At 33.0% G+C, this 15,288-nt stretch overlaps 1 protein-coding gene across 2 annotated transcripts in view; it reads left to right on the forward strand.

Annotated features, from left to right (window-relative positions):
* IL7 (interleukin 7) overlaps positions 1–7,437 on the forward strand; it is a 54,941-nt gene extending 47,504 nt beyond the window's left edge. The window contains exons 3-6 of one of the 2 annotated variants that reach the window (XM_067712010.1): positions 399–479; positions 1,557–1,688; positions 4,302–4,355; positions 6,391–7,437. In XM_067712010.1, coding sequence (XP_067568111.1) covers positions 399–479; positions 1,557–1,688; positions 4,302–4,355; positions 6,391–6,510 — 387 coding nt within the window. In that variant the 3' untranslated portion in view covers positions 6,511–7,437. The remainder of the gene's footprint in view (positions 1–398; positions 480–1,556; positions 1,689–4,301; positions 4,356–6,390) is intronic. The other variant, XM_067712011.1, reaches the window with a different exon arrangement.
* The last annotated feature ends 7,851 nt before the right edge of the window (positions 7,438–15,288 follow it).

Consider the following 15,288-nt stretch of genomic DNA (forward strand, 5'->3'; position numbering starts at 1 on the left):
TTGTTGCTGTTTGATAGTGGCAGGAAATTGGACCAAATAACCTCTTAAATGCATCTCAACTTCATGATTTCAAAATTTATAGTACACTGTCTATATAGTATAACTTCTAAAATGGGTACTTTTATTTCCCCAAAAAAGCCAGTTTCTCTCAATGATTTCTGAGATTAACCTATGGAGTCTGGGGGAAGCTCTAAATACGTGAGGGTTTGTGTATATACTTGTTTATTCTTCAACTATAGATAACTATTCTTCCTGCCTAGTCAGCTAAGTCAGACTAAAGTTATTTTCCTTAAAATGCACATATAAATACCAAGTATTATAACATTGTTATTTTTATAATTACTACATGATAGAAAGGTCCCCAGTTTAACCATATTATTTTATATTATTTATTACAGGACAGCATGATAGACTTTGATAGCAATTGCCTGAATAACGAACCTAACTTTTTTAAAAAACATTCATGTGATGATAATAAGGTAATGACAATTATTTGGAGTTTATATGTCATTCAAGCTTGATTTCATAGAAGCTTATATTTTTTATATCTCTGTTAATTATATTGATTATATTAATAACACAGTCTTTTGGCTCTAACCCGACAATTCCCATTGATATGTTAAGTTATACTATGGTCTTTTATACTTTTATTTTACAAATAGCCCTATGCTTATTTGATAAATAGTCCTTTTAATTTTAGCATTTCATTTTCACCTTGAAAATACTAGAAGAACTGCTGAATTCAAAGACACATATCTCTTATTTCTAAAATTTTTATGCAGGAAAATGCTTGTCACACACACGCACACACACACACACACACACACACACAAGTAATGGGTGTAATTTAGTTGTAGGCATTTTGAAATTTTTTCTTTCAATATTTGCTTATCTTCAAACCACTACCACTTCTATTTGGTATAATATTACAATCTACAGAACTTCCAACAAAAATTTGTGTCATCTCTTTCTGCAGAAACTAGTGTGCTATTCAATAGACTTTTTTAAAACTCACAATAGCTGAGTTAACTTCATGGCATTTAAGAGTATATCCATAAATTCTGTTTTTTTTTTAAATTTCTTACATTAAATATTTGAAAAACTTGTTTTAGGTGAATAGGCCCTTTATTTTCTTATTGCCAGCTATTCGTCCATAGCTCAAAAAGGGCAAAAATAATAACAACAAGAAAAGTCACACATACCTTTCACTATTATTGCTTCCAGAAGACCTCTCCTTTAGTTATCTTGTTTAAAATTGAATAAACTTGTTATATGTTCACTCATAAGCGATAAGATCACACATAGCAAAGAAAAGAGACTTTAAAAAGTCAGATAATCATTAAACTGGGTTCTAGGCACTTTAGGCTGTCACCTGGGAGCTAAACAGTTTCAGTCTAGTTGCTCTTCAGTCATGCGATTAACTGGAATAGAAGAAAACTGGGGTGGAGCTGGGGTGTTACTTAGCAATACAGTTCTGGCCTTAGGCTCCTTAGGAAAGCTTATCACTTCTTAATATTTTATTTGAAACAGCCCTTCTGATGTTTTTTCTGTAATAGGAAGCTTCGTTTTTATATCGTGCTGCTCGAAAGTTGAAGCAATTCCTTAAAATGAATATCAGTGACGATTTCAATCTTCACCTATCAACAGTTTCACAGGGCACATTAACACTGTTGAACTGCACCAACAAGGTAAGCTGAGGACTGTTTGTACAAAAATGTAAACAACTCCAGTGATAAGATACTATCATTCTCTGATGATCAAATCCGTTAGCATAGAAATCTAAGTGCTTATAAGAAAATTGAAATACATTTACTCAATTCTAGAAGAGGAAAGCCTCAACTTGTAAAGTACCTATTCATCTCTTGGCTAGGGCAAAGAAATTGTTTTTAAAAAGGTACTAAAAATAAATGAAAGCAACATTGTAAGTCAACTATACTTCAGTTAAAAAAGGAAAATAGGGCTTCTCTGGTGGCGCAGCGGTTGAGAGTCTGTCTGCCGATGCAGGGGACGCGGGTTCGTGCCCCGGTCCGGGAAGATCCCACGTGCTGTGGAGCGGTTAGGCCCATGAGCCATGGCCGCTGAGCCTGTGCGTCCAGAGCCTGTGCTCCGCAACGGGAGAGGCCACAGCAGTGAGAGGCCTGCATACCGCAAAAAAAAAAAAAAAGAAAAAAGAAAAAAAAAGAAAAGAAAAAAGGAAAGTAAATAAAGAAAATAATAAATTTTATTGTCATAACTGTCAAGGAGGCTAGTGTGATAAGTTGGGTGAGGAATGGTAAATTTTTATTTCTAAAATGTCTTAATAATTTTAATCCATATATGTACACACTTAGAAGAACTCATAGCAAATAAAACGGGTAATCAAATGTATTTAACAAATATATTTGTATACAAAAATTGGGCATATTTATGTCCAACAATTTTCAAGTTTTTTGCCTCAATAATTTTGATAAGTATAGCGCTAATTTTTTCCTACTTCTCTGCTAGTGGTCATGAAATATAAACAATAAAACAAAATTTGGAAGACATTATCTTGAGACTAGACAACAGTTTCTTCATCTGCAAAGTGGAGAAAAATATAGTACCTACATTATAGGATGTGAAAATGACATAATATAGAGTGCTTAGTACTAAAAAGTTTCAATAAATGTTTTATAATTACTATTATTATTTTTACTCCCTCTTCAGGAATGTTACCAGCTGCCACATAAAGCCAAAAATATTTCTTATAATTTTTAAAAGAAAATTTTAACATTTTTATGATAGAAAAAGGATTGTGTGTGTTTTTAATTTTTAATACTAGTAGTTGCCCATAGAAGGTAAAATGGTAAGATTGTCCTTGAGCCCTACTGACAGTGATGAAAATATATATTGGACCGTATAAGTTGGACCACTTCATTTATCATTACATTATCTACTTGATGCAAGCCAGTCTCCTCTTGGTGTTGTGGATTTGCCAAGCTTATTTCCAATCTTGTCCCCTTATAATGTTAGTCCCTTATATGGAATTTCTACTGTTCTCTTTTCTGTAAATCTGATCTCTCTTGTTCTATGCATCCTTTAAGGCCAAGCTTAAGATTCATGAAGACTTTACATTCTAGCCTACCATCTCTTAATCCTTATTTATAGTGATTTAAAGTACAGTCAGCCTTTCATATCCATGGTTCTGCATCCTCAGATTCAACCGTGGATCAAAAATATTCAGAAAAAAATCTCTAGAAAGTTCCAAAAAGCAAAACTCGAATTTGTCAAGACACATCAACAACTATTTACACAGCATTTATTTTGTGTTTACAACTATTTACATAGCATTTACATTGTATTGAGTATTGTAAGTAATCTAGAGATGATTTAAAGTATACAGGAGCATGTGCCTGGTTATATGCAAATTCAGCGCTATTTTATATAAGGGACCTGAGCATCCATCCTTGGATTTTGGTACCCACTGGGGTCCTGTAACCAATCCTCCACAAATACAGAGAGACTACTGTACTATCTAATGCAGGAATAGCAAGTTCGTTTCATGTTGCTTACACATCCAGTTACTTAGTAATGGCTTATGTTGTGCATAAGCTTCAAGTCAGGGCTTAACTGAAAAGAATGCAGAGCAAACTAGCGATATCAAAGGGTTAAAGGTTATAGGTATGCTGTATATTTGCAATTCTTTCTCTCATGTGTTGAGCTTTGCATTGATTACCATATTCCAAAATCAACTAATTGTAGAAAAAGAAAATACACAAATAATTTAAATTTTGAAATTAAATAAAATTATGTTACAAAATTAACCTGCTACAATCCAAATTTTTCTTGAAATGAGAAGGCAAGATGTTAAAGATGGTCAGCTATATTGAATTTTCTTCGTGAGTTAGGCATGCTACAAGCTTTTTATAGTTATTTCATTTTGCTTCTGATGGGTAAAGCTTAATAAAATTTATGATAAGGATTTAACAACTTAATGCTAATGTTATTTTCATGTTGATTAAAATTCTAATTTTTTGTCTCTGTTAGTATACCCTTCTATATTAGCTTTTCATACCTCACAGCAATTAACACAATGCTGGGCATATTTGCAAAATTATGCATCCAGGTTATTCGGAAGACTAACCTCTCTTGTTTCTCCCTTCTCCCTGTTATTCAATTTCTAAATGAAATTAGTATTCTGCCACACTAACAATAAATAATTTAAAGTAGATATTCAAATAGATTAGATGGGCTGAGAGTAATATGAAAATTAGCAATTATATTAATGGAAGGAGTAATAAAGGATTAATAATCAATATTATAAATATGACTTGGTTTTTAAGGGTAAAGGAAGAAAATCAACTTCCCTGGGTGAAGCCCAACCCACTAAGAATTTGGTAAGAGTGATTGTATAGTTTTCTTATCAGCTTTTTACTCAACTTAATTCCTTAATATTTCTCTTTGAATTGTTTCCTTTTATATGCTCGATTTTGAAAATATTCATTATAATGTTGGTAAAAGGAGAAGGGAGGTACCCCTTAGAAATTGGATCCCTTTAAACTGAATTTTTAAAAACCACTATTTTAAAATTAAAGAAGCTAGGGAAAATGTCAGAGCATTGATTTTTTAAAAAGAAACAAAATTAAAACCTCAGTAGGTAATAGCAAAGGACATGAACAATATAGGAGAAAATAAACTAAACAACAAGACACAATGAAAAAACGTTACTCTAGTACAGAAATACATACTAAAAATGAGAACCCATTTTATGCCTATTTTATTAGTATAGACTGTACAGTATATACTGTATATGTATAATAGTATTTGAATATTCTATATTTATATATACTTGCACACATTCTATTAGATTATTACACAAAATTATATACCAATGTAGAAAATATGAATGAAAAAGTCAGAATATTTAATTAAATCTGATTATACATTACAATGATATAAATATTAACTAGGATGAGACAGAAAAATGAACACACCTGGTTCATGAGAGTGATAGATTCCTTTTTCACACTTCCGTTATTTGACCACTATATATATATATATACGGAAATTCCTTATTCCTCTTAGAGAAGCAGTGTGAGTCTGCACACCCTGGGACTCAGGAAACTCTAGGAATTCCACCTGAAGTGGAATAGTTGAAATGAATAACTGAGCAATATAAATAAATACATTGAGGGCCTCTGGCTAAGGGAATTTAGAAAGAAAGTTTAGAAAAAGGAGATAACATCTGTGTTCCCAGGATTACAGAGGCAAAATCACAGTTCTTTGTTTTTTTGTCTTTTTAATGAATGTTCAATCTTGATCTTTGAGAAAAGTCATGAAATATTCACATCTATGTATTTCAAACCTACTTAGTCACATAAACTTCAATTTGTACTTTTTAAAGATGTCCTGGGACCCTCATTAAAGAGAAGAATATGAGAAATTCTCCTTCATATTTATCTTTGAAATCTGTCCTCTAATCTTTTAAATGCATTATTTAAAGGGTATGTGTTACTGTTATTAAATATATAGCTAAAAGAGATCTGAATGTGACTAAACTAAAAATAGGACAAACAAGCTTAAGACCCAGTCATTATATTTACTTGATGTGTGACAATGGCGGCTTATTTATCCTCTTTACATCTCAGTTTCCTCAAATGTGAAAGGTGAAATCAGCAATTTCATAATTACTAAATAGATAAAATGAAATAATGTATGTATAGCACTGATCACAATACCTGACCTAGCAAACACCCAATAATTGGTTGTTATTTAAATGAAGAAATTACTCAACCCTGTACTAATCCACTTCCCAGAGACTCACAGAAATATAACTGAGTATATATGCACAGCTACTCTCTTATATGTCTTTTCTGTGTGAGGTATCTCTTTCTCCACTTTCTGTAGGCTGTACAGGTAGCCCTTATTAGATTTTTGTCAGGGACTGAAAACTAGCTTATGAGGCAGGCATCTTCCATACTCTAGGGAAGACTAGGGAACAAGCTTTATCAGGTATGTCCTTATTAATCATCTTTGACAAAATAAACTGAATATTTTCAGTATTAATTATTCCTTCCATAAAAACATTTTTTCCATTGTAAAAAACTCAATTGAATAATGTACAAATCTTTCTCACAAAAGTTTAAATAGCACTCTTTATGTCCACTGTTGCAGTGGTGAAAATGACATCCACCTAACATAGCTCTTTAATTAATCCTAAATCTTAAACCACAACAACCTTGACTTTCCTACACATCAATGATCACAATTATAGTTAGAAACCATATTTTAAAAAATATCATTCAAGATTCTTTTTAATTAAACCAAATTTTTAGTATAAGCTAGCATAATGGATATTAAAGATTAAATATTTTAAAATGTGTATTTTTATAAAAATATGAACTTACAAACTTTTTTTATGTATTTCTCTAGGAAGAGAATAAGTCTTTAAAGGAACAGAAAAAACAGAATGACCTGTGTTTCCTAAAGATACTACTACAAAAGATAAAAACTTGTTGGAATAAAATTTTGAGGGGCGCTAAAGAACATTGAAAAATACGGAGTGGCAATATAAAAACTTAAGAGCTTTATTTGTATCCTCCAAGAATCTATCTGCTTATGCAATTTTCCAGGGTAAAATGCCTTCTGGAAGTTACTGAATGCATCCTGGTAAAAACGGATTATGGCAATTGAGAAATCCTTACTGTAGTGCTAGAAGATGGACATAAACAGTGGAAACCACTGCAACCAACAGTGGAAACGCTGCAATCAACAAACTATTTCACATGCATGAGGACATATATCAATCGGTATTAATTCTGAACTGATTTTTGTAAGATAATCTATGTAAGATATTAGTTGCAATAATACTTTTTAAACCTGTTTAAAATTTTCAGAAGACATATAAATTCTGTGAAATGTATAAAGTTTACAAGGATTAAAAATTAACATTTCATTATTACCAATTGTATGGCCCACTATGCATCAGCATACTGCAATGAGAGTGGAAATTGTCATCTGTGCTGGAAATGTTTCAGAGTTACAGTGAGATATGCATAAGGCCCATGAGAACAAGAGTCATACAGCTTAAAGAAGCAGTAGCATAAAGGAATCCAAGATAATTGAGAGATGTAATTAAACATGAATGTATAACACAGTGCCTTTAATAAATGATATAACAGATGTTTTAAAATGAAGATAAAGAATAATTTCACAAAATAGAAAGTCATCTGTTCTAAGAATGCTAAACCATAGTACTAAGTTACTTTTGTCATTTATGTGTAATAAAATTTGTCTAAATGAGTTTGCAATTTGGGAACTATATTTTTAAGAGAATAATATATGTTGGCCTTTTAATTAATGGAATGTATATATTTAATTTTGACACTCTATTTGTATATAAAAATATTTTCATACAGTATTACAATTGCTTACTTTGGATAACATTTCTCCTTTGATAATAAATGACCTATGTATTAACACTGTCAGATTCACTTAATGAATCCCAATAGGAGTTTTGTTTGTTTGTTTTTTGGCTGTACCATGCGGCTTGCAGGATCTTAGGTCCCCAAGTAGGGATCGAACCTGGGCCCCCTGCAGTGGAAGTGCAGAGTCCTAACCACTGGTCCGCCCAGGAATTCCCCCAACAGAATTTTTTAAGATCAAGATTTTTAATACTGCACCACTATTTGATTTCTCACTTTCACTGAAATATAACCTTTATTCTCTTATTATTGAGAATGTACATGAGACCTGGACCGCCAAACTATACAAGAACAGGAACACTGCTTTACCTCCCATGTTAAATTTTAGTCTTTTTAAAGAAACTTTTGTATATACCAGATGCAGCTTAGAAAGGTTTGCCAACAGTCTTCACTTACTTATAAAGGGAACTGAAAACACTATTCTAGGCAAGCCAAGAGTTCTAAAACAGCCACCACGGCCTCATCACCACCTGGTTAAGAGCTGACTGGCTTTATTTGATCTGCTGACGATGCTCAGGTGCCATCCTCAATGTGTGGAGGTAAGACCTTCCTCTCAGTTCGTGTCTGTCTCTCTGCATCTCTTTCTCACTCTCCCCAACCTATATGGAGTTTCTTCCTCACTGGTGCAAGTAGCTGTATAGAATTGTACAGACTGTTGTATAGAATTCACTGATTACCCCATTAATGAGGTGTTGACTCAGCTATGTTTTCTATTTGGTTTTCATTATTAACTCCAGAAAAGGGAGTTTACTAACACTTTGTAGGAGCAAATGATTCTTCAGCAAGCTTTTTCTTCAGATGGACTTTTCAAAGTAGGCTATTCTTCCTTACACCACTAAACAGGTCAACTATGTGGTACATTTCCACCCTGATGAACTGGTGCTATTGGTAAACCATCAGCTATGAAATGGTGAAATTTTAAATTTCTAAAGGGAAACTTAAAACTGTTCTTTAAGATGTTTCCTTGAAGGCTGTTTATAACGTTCCCAACAGTGTTGAAAAAATTCTGTGATTGTGGCAAAATAAGGAACAATATTTTAAAGTGCTTTATTACAAATTATTAAAATTTTCTTCCATTTTATTTTAACCTTTGACCTTGATTTTTATCATTTGTTTATGATAGAATTGAATTTTACAGAAAATTTGCACTCAAAAATTTTTATTCAGCATGGTGTCAAATGCTTGGAAAAAAATACCCAGGCTTTTATGGTTATATTTCCCTTCTGTGTTTCCTAGCTACTAGCAAGGTAAGTAAAGACAAGGCAGGCTGGTTAATAATGATCTTGGATACTATATTTTTTTATTATTTCTATCCCCGTTAGACTTGTTTTATCTCAATGAACATTTTCTTTCAAATATGTACGTGGATGCTTTCAATCAGCATTTTCTAAAGTTTGTCTCAAGAAACTCTAAAACTTACTGATTATTAAAAATAATGATAATAATAATAATTAAAACCCCAGAGAATTCTGAGTTCTGAGGTCAGATAATTTTCTCTTGGAGACTCATAATTCATGTAAGTAATTTAAAACTCTGTAAACTCATAAAGCTTTTTTAAAAAAAGTTTAACACTAACATAGCATTTCCACAATTTGACTACAGAACACTTTTATGTAAAAACCACTAAACTATCACACTTTGAGGAATATTGCTTTATACAAAGAAACTCCATTAGAAGTCTTTTAAAATAAGCTTTAAAGGGATCTGCTGAAGGAAATACTCCTTTCAGGATTAAGATAGTTCTATTACAATTAGAAGCATTTCTTTTCTTTAAGCCATTCTTTCATTGACAGCCAGTTTAAGAAGGACATCTCATCAAATCTACTGTAAATATTTCTCCAGAAACACACATTTCTACTCTACGGTTTGTATAGTACCCTGTCAACGCAATCTTCATATCTTTAGTCATTATGTTCTTACTGCTTAGAAAGTGCTTCCAAATTCTATCAGATCCTGCTCAAATTTCTAGGGGCATCTTAATTCCTTTCTTCTCAATTGCTGTGACTTCCATGATAGTTGTAGATAAGGGATAAACTTGTTTTATTGTGCTTCGCTTTATTGCACTTCACAGATACTGTTTTTTTACAAATTGAAAACTCTTGGCAACCCTGTGTCAAACAAGTTTATCTGTACCAGTTTTTGCAACAGCATTTGCTCACGTCTCTGGTTACATTTTGGTGAATCTCGCAATATTTCAAACTTTTTTATTATTATTATTATATGTTATGGTAATCTGTGATTTTTGATGCTACTATTGCAAAAAGATTATAACTCACTGAAAGTTCAGGTGATGCTTAGCATTTTTTAACAATAAAGTATTTAATTAAGGTATGTACATTGCTTTTTTTTTAGACACAATGCTACTGCACACTTTTTAGACTACAGGATAGTGTAAACATAATTTTTACATGCACTGGGAAACCAAAAACATTCACGTGACTCGCTTTATTGTGGTGGTCTGGAACTGAACACGCAGTATCTCAAAAGTCTGCCTCTAACGCTAATGTTTCCTCCTTTAGTTGCCCATAGAACTTAATTGCCTGCATTGCACATTATTATTTGATCATGTTCCTCTTACTACTTTATCTTAAATACAATTATTATTAATTTTTCTATTCACAGTTGTTTAAAATGTTTTCTCTCCCCTGAAAGAATGTATGACCTTTTGTTTCCTTCAGCACCTAATGGATAAAGCCACACATATGGTAGTTAATAAAGATGAATTGTAAATTAATTAATAAAACCTATATAAATAATCCAGAAAATACATTTCTATAATATAGATTACTTAAAGATAGATAAGGCCCTAAAACATAACTAATTTAAATGAACATGACCCCTCAACGTCATCTTCTCACAATCTCAATAGAACTTTCTTTGATTTCTAAACGTTATTAGTTGTGAAACATCTTTCAGTCTTGATTCTGACCTAATAGGAAATCTTACCGAATAAGAGAAACAAACTAGGTAGATACATTGATAATTGCCAATTCCAACAGTTTTTAATGTCTACATATCAAAATATATGTATTCATCTAGATCCACAAAACTAGTATTTGAGAAAGATGCAAAAATGGTTATTCTCGTTTAGGAATAAACTGGGGTTTGTTTTTCTACCTCTCTATACAAAATGGTAAGAAAGAAGTACATTTTTCTGTATAAGAAATTTTCTAAGTGGGGGATTGGTTAGTGTTCTTTAAGATACTATCCTAAAGGTGAATTAATTTTCTATCACATTTAAAATGAAGAAAATGTAGACAAGTGGCAATATTCACAATTTAAGTTTAGCTACTCTTGCATGCTGATTTATTCCTTTTCTTTCAAGGCTCATTCTAAGGGTCCCATCCTTTTTGAAGTCTTCACACCTTCCCAGGTGGGGTTGACGATTCCTTTGTTTGTATCGCCACTGCTCAGCTCAGCAAATAACTCAATCACCAGATGCTACCATGTGGAAAGTGGACATGTGTTTGCCAATTTCCATCTTTGATGCTTATCACAAACTTTCTTATGTCTGAAATAATCTGGTTCTAACAGGAGCATTTTACTTAAAAATTTAATTAAACAGAAGAAAATCTAATAAATTGTCCTGGCAGTGGTCCAAATACTATCACAAATAAAAGGAGCTTAGTTTGCAGGGCATCCAATATGGTGAGATAAAAGCCTTCTAGTAGTACCAGAAAGATCTGACAGAAAAGTACAAAACAACAGTTATTTACTGTCATCTCCTTGCCTCCTTCCCAACAGAAAGGAGGAAAGGGATTTGTCTTTTGCTGTGAAAAATCTTAAGTGTGTAGACCAATACATCTTTCTGCTTAGGAAAGAGTTTCACTCGGGAAATTACTAGGGTTGGGACTAATATATTCAGAGCCAGTGGGTTTAAAGAAGAAGCTCCAACTTTTAAATACTGACCGCTTAACAGGAAGATGCAACACAAATAGATAATTCATTCACTCAACAAATACTTATTAAGCATCCATCTCTAATGTGATGGTCCTAATCCTATTGGTACAATAAAGTCTGTGCTTTCATGAAGCATATATTCTAGGAGAGGAAACAGTAAACAATAAATAAACAAAATTACTACAGAAAACAAGTTCTAATGGAAAAGAAAAAAAAAACAGACTGGTGGAAAGAGGTGGTATTTTAGGTTAGATAATCAAAGAAGACCCCCTTTTAAGAGAAGACTTTTGAAAATATTTTCTTAGTCTCAAAAATTTTAGCATTTAATACATGGCTGGCAATATTTACACATTTAATAAATTTCATTGAAGGATTCAAGTCATTTTGCAACAGAAATCAAAACAATGCTTCAACTATAGTACATGATGCTGTCATAGAAATAAATTATGAAATTACCAAATGTTTGACTTTGAAGTAGTCTGCTACCCTAAAGTAGTGATACACAAGCTTTACTTTTTAGTTTGAAATAATTTCAGATGCATAGAAGAGTTACAAAAAAGAGTACAGCATGTTCCCATATACCCTTTACCAAGTTTCCTCTAATGCTAATATCTTACAAAACCATAGTACATTTATCCAAACTAAAAAATTAGCATTCTTTGTTGTGGGTATGGTTATGCTGTACACTGTAGGATGTTTAGCAGCATCCCTGGTCTCTACTCACTCGACACCAATAGCATTCTTCTCCAAGTAGTGACAATCAAAAATGTCTCCAGCCATTGCTGAACTGTCCCAGAGAGACAGTTGAAACTATTGTCCTAAAAGTTTTTAGAGACATATGTTTTACAGTTAGGTCTATGACTAATTTTGAGTTATTTTTTTTATTGGAGTGTAGTTGCTTTACAATATTGTGTTAGTTTATACTGTACAGCAAAGTGAATCAGCTATATGTAGACATATATCCCCTCTTTTGGATTTCCTTATCATTTAAGTGACCGCAGAGCACGGAGTAGAGTTCCCTGTGCTATACAGTAGGTTCTCATTAGTTATCTATTTTATACATAGTATCTATAGTATATATACGCCAATCCCAATCTCCCAGTTCATCCCACACCCCCTTCCCCCTTGGTATCCATACATTTGTTCTCTACATCTGTGTCTATTTCTGCTTTGTAAATAAAATCATCTATACCAAACTTTTCAGATTCCACATATGTGCGTTAATATACGATATTTGTTTTTCTCTTTCTGACTTACTTCACTCTGTATGAATATAAGGTGTGTATTAAGGTTCATTTTGTTGCATATGGACAGTCATTTGCCATTTGTTGAAAAGACTATACTTTATCAACTGAATTACTTTTGTGCTTTTGTAAATTTCAGCTGACTGTTTTTGTGTGGATTGAGTTATGGATGCTCTATTCTGTTCCAATGATCTAAATGTCTATCTTTTCTACAAAATCACACTGACTTGATTACTATGGCCTTATAATATCTAGAAATTGGGTTGAATGAGTCGTCCAAGTTTTACTTTTTCAGAATTGTTTTGGCTATTCTAGTTATTTTGCCTCTCCATATACATTTTAGGATCAGGCCGTCAAACCACAAACTCCATCCCCCTCAAAAAACCCAAAAACTTGCTGGAATTTTGATTGAGATTGCATTGATTCAACTGGGGAGAACTGACATCTATGCTATGTTTATTCTTTGAATTAATAAACACAGTATATATATCCTTAAATTTTTGTGTTCTTTCATCAGTGCTTTATAGTTTTCAGCATACACATATATTGTCACATTTATGCATAACTATTTGTGTGTGTATATGCCTGCATGCTATTGTATTTAAAATTCAAATCCCTATTGTTTATTGCTGCCATATAGGATTAACTGAGTTTTGTATATTGTCCTTGGATCCTATGACCTTGTTAGAACTAAACTTATATAAGTTCTAGGTTTTTTGGTAGATTCCTTGAGATTTTCTACATAGAAAATCATGTCATCTGTAAAGAGAAGTCATGTGTTCCATGAATGTAGAAACTTCTAAAATCACTTTTTAAATTCTTAATTTACCTTCAACATAACCCCAACCAGCCAAGATTTTGTCAAGCTTTACTTTTTGAGGTATTATGAAAGTAAGAGATACAATGAATTTGCTTTTTTAAACTATACATTACTCCACTATATCATCAGAAAATTTGGATACGTATTTCCCAGAGGTTTGTCTCTCTACTGCCATTGAGAATCTTTGCACCAGATTAATACTAATAAAGAGTTACTAACAAATTTTCTACATAAAACATTTCACTTCAGTTTTCAAATTTGCTAGTTTGAAGACTATTACAAATATAAACAAATACTTGTTTTCTAAACATGTCAGTCATTCCCTGACATATCCACGCCTCCTGTAATGGAGTCTGCACCACCCATGACTTCTGCTAAGTGATTCTGTTCTTAACCACGTGAACTCATGCCTCTATCCCAACTAATGGGAAGAGGGTATAGGGCATCTGCTCAAAGTACAACTAATTGATAGACTGGGTAATGATCTGTGATTTATGTCACATAGCTTGAGAAGAGGAAATAGTTCAGGTGCTCTGTTCCAGAAATTTGAGCCACGATCCTAAATAAATTTGCCCAAAGTTAAGTCTGAAATAGAATGTTTTAAGGTTTTATTAAGTTGGGCATCGGCAAGCTAAGGAATGGGAGAACAAGAAAGGTACACAGGAGTGAGTGAAGAAGATCGGCAATTAGAGAATGGACAGATGAGCTAAGAAAAGCATAGAGGCTGGCAGATGGACCAATACTTAGAGCTTCCTCAGGACCTAATGACCTTCCAGTTTTAGTCCACATGCATCTTTTATTAACCCTCCCTCCTGCTTTTCAAGGTATCTTAGAAGGATCTCTGTTCCTCACATTTGAAGGTTATGTTGAGATTATTTTACATTGATGAATGAGGAAATAAGAATGAAATGTAAGTTTATGAATATTAGGTACTATATTAAGAAGGTAAAATTAATGACTAAACTTTGCCTCCCTAAGTAAGACAAAATAGCTGCGTCAATAACAAATAGGGCTTCATTTCTACTGAATGGAAACCTGTGAAATGAAGAAGTAGCTCATTTTGTGTTATACTCAGGTGGGGTTGGAAAGTTTCAGTTTGTTTCAACTCTAAATTGCATCATGTAATTCTTTCACAAAGCTGAGTGTTAAGAGAACTTAATGTGATCGATACACACGGACATTTTAGGATAGAATGGGTGACGACTATTTTATTTTGCCTTTTATTTCTCATTCATTTAGGGGCCAAAGAACACACACTCAGAGTATATGCTTAAGGCAGATCATGTCACTCCCTATTCCTATCTTACTCCGAGTAAGCCAAAATCATTTTGGTGGCTTCTACAGCATGAACAATCTGGCTACCTTAAATTTCTAATCTTCTATTCCTTGCTCACACCATTCCATATTTCCAGGGGTCCTACCTCAGAGCCTCTGTTCTTTTTTATCTTCTGCATGAAATACTCTTTTCTCTCTTGTCCACCTGCATGCTTCAAGATATTAAATACTCTTAACAGAAAGCACTTAAAATTAGGGGGAACGATCCAACAAACAATTCAACACAGGAAACAAAAAGGACAAACAGTAAGGGCTCATCCCTCTTGAAGTTGTGCGCTCAAATGTCACTTTCTGTCATCATCCTTCAACACCCTACTTAAAACTGCAACTCATGTCCACTCTCCCTCCTATCTCATTCTAACCATCTCTTCCCTGCTTCATTTTTCTCCATAGAACTCATCACATTCTAATACAACATATATTTATTTATTTAGCTTCTTTATTTTCAATCTTCCTCCACTAGAATGTAAATTTCAAAAGGTCAGGGACTTTTGACTGTTTTGTTCACTGCCCCTGGAATAGTGACTGGCACATAATAGGAATTAAA

Source organism: Pseudorca crassidens, chromosome 17 (genome assembly GCF_039906515.1).
Source record: "Pseudorca crassidens isolate mPseCra1 chromosome 17, mPseCra1.hap1, whole genome shotgun sequence".
NCBI lineage: Eukaryota > Metazoa > Chordata > Mammalia > Artiodactyla > Delphinidae > Pseudorca > Pseudorca crassidens.